The following is a 9053-nucleotide window of genomic DNA, read 5'->3' as shown; positions in this document are numbered from 1 at the left end:
TATTCTGCAACTCAAGTTATGTCATTGCTCGTTAACATTTTGTGACTGTAGATTATTGATGTTTTTCTTCACATTGTCATTTGCATTTGGTTACTCATTGACTGTTCATCTATACAGTTTTTGCTTCATATTGTTGATATCTACTTATATTTTTGTTATAATTTTATAATATAGCTAGGAAAATTGGAAATGAAAATACAACATGAATATTTGGGAGTATTTATCTTTCACAGGATTTTTCTTTTAAATGTCCACTCTTTTTTGGAAACAATGTATGAAACTTCAAGAAAGTAATGGATATTTCTTTCCATTAAGTTGCTAACTTGGGATAGTGAAGGAATCTTTACAAAGTGTAATTTTTCTGTTTAGAAAATGTTTTTGCTGTCCCCCCATTAAAATATGTGAATCTTAATTGTATTGATCATAGTCTTTTCTCATTTGAAAATGTGCTATTGAGTAGTGGGAGCCTATCCTTAGCATCTGATGAGCTGGATTTTAATTCCCAATGCTATTGTAGGAGACTCAGCAAGTCATTCAGCTACCATGATCCTTATTTTCCGCTTCTTTAAAATGGTGGTTATACCTGTTTCTTAAGATGATTTGAGAATGAGATGAGGGCAGCACAGTGACCGATACATCCTCTCTCCCCATCTCCAGGTGTTTTATTATTATCTATGGGAGTAAATAATAAGTTAAGTGAATAAACTAACTAATTGAAAAGTCTTTTCATATATTACTTTTGAAAGAGCTAATGGAGAGCAAAATCTACAAATGACACAGTGCCAATAAACAACAACCATTTTAGGTGTAGTTGGCCTTTGTTGTGCAATCCTCTAGACAAGAAAAATGTTCAGCTAGGCTTAGGACACTAGATTCACAAAGGCATAGGATAGCACAAGAATTAAAATTTTTAGACTAGAATAACAAACAATTTAATGACTTAATAAAAGTAAATTCATTTGAAAAATATTTTGCAAAACCTAGTTTGCATCAGAGATTAACTTTAGAGATTCTCATTCTGTAAATCTAATATGGACCCAAGGGATTTGGGGTCATTTTCATCTCTTAATTGTAACTTTGAGGATAGAATAGGTGGTAAATGCTTAAACCAATACATAGAAAAAAAAAATAACTATCAACTTTATCTAATCATGTTATCTTGATACTATTTTGTGCCTTGATGCAGATAAATTCTGTAAGTGAAACTGACTGAAAATGATCACTCTTTAGGGTCCAAAGACCTACTTAAAACCTAGAGTTAGTCCTTCATTTTATGTTGTCTAGGCAAACACTGTGTCACAGAACCTTTGAGACCATGCAGTATAAGGTATATGGAAATCAATTTACAAAAGATAAATTGTTAGCGTGTGTTGTTTTAGATTAGAAAATAAAGAAGACTTCAAGGATCTTTTGTCACAATGTCCCTTGATGCATTTTAAATATTATTTAATTCATACAGAAATTTTCACTTAGCATTTCAGGAAGACACATGTCATGTAAAACAAAGTCTGTAAATGTTTGGGACAAACTCAAGAGTTCTATAAGTTCTAGATGGCTGAGGTACTCTCTTGCTTTAAAGTCATTGTCTTTAATAGAAAGGTAAATAATCATCTATGGACTTTTTAAAACATAAATTTTACTCTAAATTTAAAAATGTTAAATATAAACAGCCCCTTATCTCACAATAAAATCATAATGCAAGCCATGAGAGACCTCTAAAAATAACTAGTCCCCACGCTGGTATTAAAAAAAAAACTTTGAGTGTTTCTTCTTCATTACAGTTGATAGTTGAATGAAGCACAATTGCTTATTGTCAATCTACTCTACCCTTGCGAGTATATTAGAGTTTTGAAAGCATTGATCTTGGATCTCTTGTCCTTGGGACCTCTCTTGTTAGGGACAGCTATGGTGAGTTGAGAAGATAATAGAAGTAGTTGGAAGCTCTTACTGCAAGACCAACTCATCTGGATTCTTACTGCATAACCAACCTATATGGACCGGCACCTTTTTATGTTGCCAGATTGTTATACTATTTATTATACCAGAGTGATAGACTGTTAAGACCCAGACCATTGTATAATGCATCTACTCTAGAGATTTCTCACCACCATCTTTCCTGAGACCAAGTATCTGCCAGTTTCACTTTCTTTCCCCTCATGTGCTGCCATTTACTCAGCACATCTGATTTTTTCTTCCAGCTTACTAATAGGTCACATCAGGTGCCTATTATACTTTCAGTTTCTTATTTTGAATGTTCAGTTTGAGAGATGATATCAGTTTTCCAGTCAGGAGCAGACCAAAACAAATTTTATATATTATATATAATATATATGTAATTTTTATATACAATATATATTACATATATAATATTTATACATATATAATCTTTACTCTCATATACAGTGATTTTATTTTAGAAAATATTATTTTTGCAGCAAGGTTTTGCTATTTCTTAGTAGTTTCTGGAATCAGCCTGATCTGATTTCAAATCAGGATTATGCCATTTGTCTTGACTTAAATTTGGGCAAGTTTTATTTCCTTCTAAATATATAAGTTATATTAAAATTCGTGTGGTTTTCTGGTTTTCTAGAACATTCAGGAGGGTGTAGGGATAGATTTTTGATAAAAATGAGCTAATTAGTAAAACATTATTTGCCTGTTAGCATATGTTTTAGCATCTATACATCAGTTTGCATAAATTACATTTCATTTTTATTAGAAGGGGAATAGAGAAAATTATTCTCTATTAAGACAGGTATAAGAATTCATGGTTCAAGAATTAATTTCGCTGAAACAAAAAATGAAAAAAATTGTAAAGATCTTCTAACTTAGCTCTGAATTGAACATGTGGGCAGTTGAACATGTGTTGAATGTATATATAACCTCGCACTGTGGATCTTTTTTGTAATGACCCATGTGATCTCAGTTTAGATGGTCTTTGGTTTGTTTTCTTGTGCTTCTCAATTTTATGTGTGTACTTTAGGACCAATGTACACCCACTTCTTGTGACTGTTCTGCATATTTACAAAATGATATGATATGTTAAGAAATCTATGACTTGCTTGCTGTACTTTTTGAACTGAGTGTTAATGTGAGAGCTGAGTAGCTCACAGTAAATTTATTTAGCCCATATACAGAGAGAGGAGCTGGGTGAAATTGGGGATTATGGAACAACATGGCAAACTTCTTCTTTTTTTTTTTTCATTCTGTTTACTATCCCTGGAAATTCTCTGGCTCTGATCAGAGAGAGAAGGCTTTTAGTATAGTGGAAAGACTAACAGGCTCTGAATTTTGAGAATTGTTCAACTCCACCAACTATTAGCCCTGTGTTCTTGGTTGTATCTCAACTTCTTTGAGATTAATGTGTCTTCATAGGGTTGTTTGAAGACAAAACGAGATAATTTATGTGAAATGTAGTTTATAAACCTCAAAAACACTGCATAACTTTATTGTTTGCTGCAGCAACTGCTATTATTATAACCATACTGGGTCAAATTCTGCATTTTTCAACTCCAAACATATAAACATTTCTCCACCAGGTGAGCAATAGACAGGAAGGGAGACATGGGAACAGGGTGGCTAGGCAGAGGAATTGGGAGATTACTGAATGCTGAAAAAGATAGGTTAGAAATAAAGATTTTAGACACAAATATATAAATTGCAAATATATAATAAAGATTCCAGACACAAGCTCCTATAGCAGGTTTTTACCCCCTTCCACTCCCTGCTCCTGTACATGGCAGAATAAAAATTAAGCAGAACTGAGTTTTAATGAATAACCCAGAATCTTCCATTTTTTCTTGTTAAAGGTCCTTTGGGTTTAATTTCAAAATATGAGAAATCTCAACACTCTTAGTTTATTTGGCTCTTACTGTAATAAGTCCTTGGAAGCATAGAGCTATGGTTCCAAGATGACTACTTCTATTTATAATTGTTCAGTTTTGATGAACTTAAAATGTTTAAGGAAAAAAAGTGGTTTGTTTCAGAAAATCAAGCGCATACATCTGTGAAGCACTCTGGAACCTAAAAAATTTTAAAAATAATTTATCGATTTGAAAATGTCTGGAAATAGGTATAAATTGCTTATTTATGCAAATTAAACACTGCTTGAATCTTTGCAAGGCCAACTTCTAATGAAAAAAATTGCAAATGATATATTGCTTTACACAATAAATAAAATTTTTTTGCATCTGATTTTAGATCTACAAAAAATGAATTTATAAATAACTATCCTCTACATATTTGCTAACTGTGCAAGGCAGATTCTCAATTTAAAGATTAAGAATACTCTGACAATAATACATTGCAAGGAAATTAGAAGTTGGAAAAAATAAAGATTAAAATTAAACTTAAAATGACAAAAAATTTTTGAATATCAAATAATTTATCAAAATATGTTACAAAATCTGAGATGCTAGTTGATACAAGTAATGTGACATTTAGTTTCATTTAAATTAGTAAGAGTTTGCCTCTTTCAACATTTTTTTTCTTTCTGACTATATTCTCAACAAAAATTTCCTCTCTATTTTTTTTAAGTTCCTTCTTCTTGATGCTAGTTTTAAATTTGCCATGATAAAACTGGACTTTTTGTAGATGTAATTTCTTGAGAAGAAATAGAAATATTAAACATTCAACACTAATTTTGACAATTTGTTTTCATCATAATTTTTGATTGACCCATAATGTTAGATTGACTATTCTGAACCTCTTTTTGATGTCATAAATATAAAATGACAACATAGAAAAGGACTTCTTCTAGTTCAACAGCAACCGAAACTTGTAGTTTTATATTAAAAAACACACAGCAGAATGTGCAAATGCCATAGATAAAATAGTAATATTTTCAAACAGTAACCCGTGTCAAGAAAACAAAAGAAACAAGTTGATTATTTCAGCTTCTGAAAAGTCAGGTAGGTATTCATAATTTGATTTGAATTAACTTTTTAATGCAATTGTATAATCAATATATAACCTGGGGTGGTTTCAAATTACTCTGGGTTATTTTTTGGATAATTTATGGATGGCAATATAAACAATTTAGAACATATTAGCATGTTTACAGTCTGCTTGAATGATAAAGCTCTCCACCAGGGCTCATTTCTATATTGACTGCTTCTTCCTGAGGAGAGAACTGATGTGGCACACAGAGATAAAAATTTGTATATTCCATTTGAAATGCTCTCAAAATATAGCCTCGCATTTCTAAATGAGAAGTTGTCTTAAAATCCAGGCACATTTTGCACTGACTGATAGTTATTTTTAGGTAAACCACTTTGAGTTAATTAGGAGAAAAATTGCTACTGTACAATTATGCTCTATCCTCCCACCTTGGCCTGAAAATTATGACATGTACCAAGTTTTTGTCACTGGCAGCTGCACCTTTTAAGTGTATCAAAGTCTGTTGCTGTGGTTACGGCCTTTGTTTCCAGTGATGTTTTGTCCATGCTTCCCCCCGCCCACCCTTAACAATGGGTTACTCAAAAGAATGAAATAATGAGTCATTCATTCGGAAATATTTTGTTAAAATATCCCTCTTTATCATTACATTTCACTGCTTAGAAACTAGGCTGTAATTCAAGGCAACAGTTAAGTCTATGAAGAAGTGTTAAAAAAAACTTTGATTTTTTTTTTTTCATTTTAAAAAAAGCCTGCTATGTAATTGAAGAACTTCTTACAAGTCTCAACAATTAAACCCTTTTTGGTTAATGTATTATTTCTGGAACAAGTAGATAAAATTCTACGCAGTAAGCATGATAAAAATCGTGCATGTTTCTCACAGCACAGAATTTTAGAGTCAAGGTTTCTGGGCACAAAAGCAGTAACAAAGCAGTCCCTACAAAACTGAGTAACTCTGAATAACACAAGAAATAATTTTTGTTAATTTAAAATTTTAGAAACTGAAAAGTGTAAAGTTTGTAAAGTAAAATGTAATTAAATTATGGTACTGTACATACCAGTTGTTTCTATAATTGAGATTTTACAATATGAAAAATACATTAGCTCTGTACAGTTTTACAAGTAGGTAGGATGAGTTTTGGAAAAAAAGATTTTTTTTTTCAGGGTCAGACTCTGTTTAAGTCAAAAAAAAAATACTGCACAACTTAGCTAATTACAAAGTGTAGACTTGAAACAATTCATGTCTTCTTTATTTCATGAATCAATCTTGGATTTTTGTTTATTTTGACAGGGGATTTTTTATTTTGTTTTGTTTTTAGAGTCCACAATGAACAAATCTTCCTCATTTTGTCCTTGAGGTTACAAAGTTTGGAGGCAACCCTTGGCTACCGATTAGCTCAGTTAAGCCAGCTGCTGTTTATGATCACTGATTCGGCCAGCTGTTGTGATTGTGCTCAGGTCCAGCTCAGTCTCTAGGTGTGTTTCCATCGTATCTTCCTGTGCATTCGTTTCAAAGGACTTATGAGAGAGAAGTTCATGATGCACCCCACAGTAACTTATTGTGGGCTGGTCGTATGCCAGAAAGGTTGACACATTCATTGATAAAGGTATCTGGGGAAAAAAAATGACATGAGAAAAATCAGTTATAAATAGATAGACAACTTTGTGGGCAAGATTTGGAGACTGAAGTGCCGACCTGACTAACCTTTATGGTTACAACTGTGTCTCAAATGTCCCCACGTTATCCCACTAATGTCCCTCATTCACATTCTAGCAACACAATGCAACACTTTTAAAGCTTGGAATGAAGCTGCTCAATTCTTAACTAGAACTTTCAGATAAATAGCCTAAGTAGTTCTGAAAATGCTAAAAGTGTTAGTGGAAGAGTCAGAAAAACACTTTTCCTCATTGGAGTAAAATTGTGGTTTTAGAATTAAGAAAACTATTACTTGCTTATGTATTATATTGGAATGCCCCTCCCCGCCTGAGTTTCTGATTCAGTTGGTCAGGAATGCACCTGGAATTTGCATTTCTCCAAGTGCACATATGATGCTGGTGTTTATTCACACATCATACTTTGAGAACCACTGCAGAAGAGAATTGTCTAGGAAAGTTATTCTACTCTTCTTACCCAATAACTTCTCAATATTTATTTCAGCATGAGGATTCTTTGAAACTTCATGTCTGTAGTTTGGTCCATATATCTAAAATTTAGGATTTAGAGAACTCCCAGGCAGGTCTAAAAAGCATAAATGGATGATGTTAATTTGTTAATTTGAAAGAACCAGTGATCTATATAAGGAAGGAATTCCCTTGCTAGATGAGGCTTAATGAAAGAAAGCAAGTTCTAAAGTTGTAAGGGAGAAAGCAAGAATGACTGTTATGAGCAGAAGAAAACTTACGTGTTAGAGATGAAAGAGTAGTCTGAAATATAGTCAGATGTCAAACTCTAGAGATTATTCTCATGTTTTTCAATAAAATAAAAATGTGCTAAAAAGTAAGCAGATTTGAGAAGCCCTTACCCATAATCTCTATTTAATATTCTAATTACTAATTCATGTTGTGAATTGCTTTGTACAAAAACTTCTGCCATGCTTATTTCATGAACGGATAGAATATATTTCTGTTTGAGCACTTCAGACTAACTTCCTTTCTGATTTCAGCTGAGATTAGAGCCCAAAGCTAAGAAGACCAGAAGGTCTAGGTTTTATTTTTATGAACTCATTCTTTACTTTGTTCTTTTCTCCACGCATTAGAATCCTCTTTGCCTCTTCTCTTTCCATCTCAACCCTTCCACCCATTTTTACTTCTTTAATAAAAATGGGTTGAGCAAATTCTTCTTTTTCTCTTAAATAATAGTATTCACTGCTTTTGAGATTATTATTTGTTTTTAATATGAACATTTCAATGTATTGAATATGTAGGGTTTAGTCCTTGGAGATAAATATAATACAGTTCGTTCGATTAAATTCCTGAGTAACTCTATCTTTTATGTGGATTTCTTTTTTTTAATTTGAAGCATACAGCTATCTGATACATGCATAAAAGTCATACACTTCAAAAAATATAGTCAAGGTGATTGAAAGATCATAAAGAAAATAATATGATACTTCCACAGATGCTCATTTCAAATAAGTAAGAATTCTTGTTGTTACAGATGAAATAGCACACATAGCTAAAATATAATATTATGCAAAAGTAATTGTGCAGCACAAATAAATTTGATTTACAGGAGAGAATGAAATAGAACTGTTTTGAGTACATGAGTTTTACTTAGCTTCTGGGTAATCAATGCGCTGTAATATGTATTGGTCATATATTGGTAGGATTTTATATATTTGTTTCTTATTTGTCATGGAAACTTATGTGTCATATGTGCTACATCATTCCTGGCTTACTTGGGATTAACTCTATTAGTAATTTATAATTTCTATGTTGATGAAACATAAAAAATAATAAACTACGATACATTTATTCTATGTGTATGTACACACACACACACACACACACACACACACACACAATTTCCTGCTTGATTTAATATCTAGAGGCTGCTGATATGCAGAATGTATGTCCTGATTTGAACCATATCAGTTGTTGTTAGCTCTCATTATTTATTAAAATATCCCACATATTTTCTTTAGAGAGTTTCTTATTTTTGGATATTAGTTTAGAACACCTAACCCTGTGTTTATACTTTTTGAATGTCGTCATATTTCTCACATTTTAATATTTCTGAAATTGAGATAGTACTTATAATCAATGTGGATGTTCAACATGTACTTTCTTCCCTGCAGTTGAAAGTGATGCTTGAATATGATGACCTCTTAATATTGAGAAAATAACAGTAAGAAGTATTAGTAAGTAAATTTTAATAGGTAACCATATCTGAATACAACATCACGGTAGATTTTCCTCAGGTTGACTTAAATGATTATGAAAATCTAAGAGTTAGCAATGGATATATTCATATGTGCATTTATAGAAAATCACATACATATACACACAACATATAAACATATACATAAATTTGCATATATGTATAATCTTGTAGCCAATTACTTATGATTTCAAAATTATTTAAATCAGGTATGAAAAATGCAAATTATGGTGATATATTAGTTTTGGACAACTATTACATATTTGTTATCTGTCTA

The 9053-nt window shown here is 31.9% G+C and overlaps 2 protein-coding genes across 2 annotated transcripts in view; one reads left to right on the top strand and one right to left on the bottom strand.

The window, feature by feature from the left end:
- The window catches only part of CTNNA3 (catenin alpha 3), a 1489877-nt gene that overhangs the window by 469953 nt on the left and 1010871 nt on the right, over nucleotides 1-9053 (top strand). The gene's annotated exons all lie outside the window — the stretch shown is intronic.
- Nucleotides 4823-9053, bottom strand: part of LRRTM3 (leucine rich repeat transmembrane neuronal 3) — a 165761-nt gene continuing 161530 nt past the window's right edge. Inside the window, exon 3 of the mRNA XM_011374474.2 lies at nucleotides 4823-6507. Within this exon, the coding sequence (XP_011372776.1) occupies nucleotides 6298-6507 (210 nt within the window). The 3' untranslated portion in view covers nucleotides 4823-6297. The remainder of the gene's footprint in view (nucleotides 6508-9053) is intronic.

Source organism: Pteropus vampyrus, unplaced genomic scaffold (genome assembly GCF_000151845.1).
Source record: "Pteropus vampyrus isolate Shadow unplaced genomic scaffold, Pvam_2.0 Scaffold249, whole genome shotgun sequence".
NCBI classification, from domain to species: domain Eukaryota; kingdom Metazoa; phylum Chordata; class Mammalia; order Chiroptera; family Pteropodidae; genus Pteropus; species Pteropus vampyrus.
The sequence above is the reverse complement of the archived record's forward strand: the minus strand, read 5'-3'. Positions and strand labels throughout refer to the sequence as shown.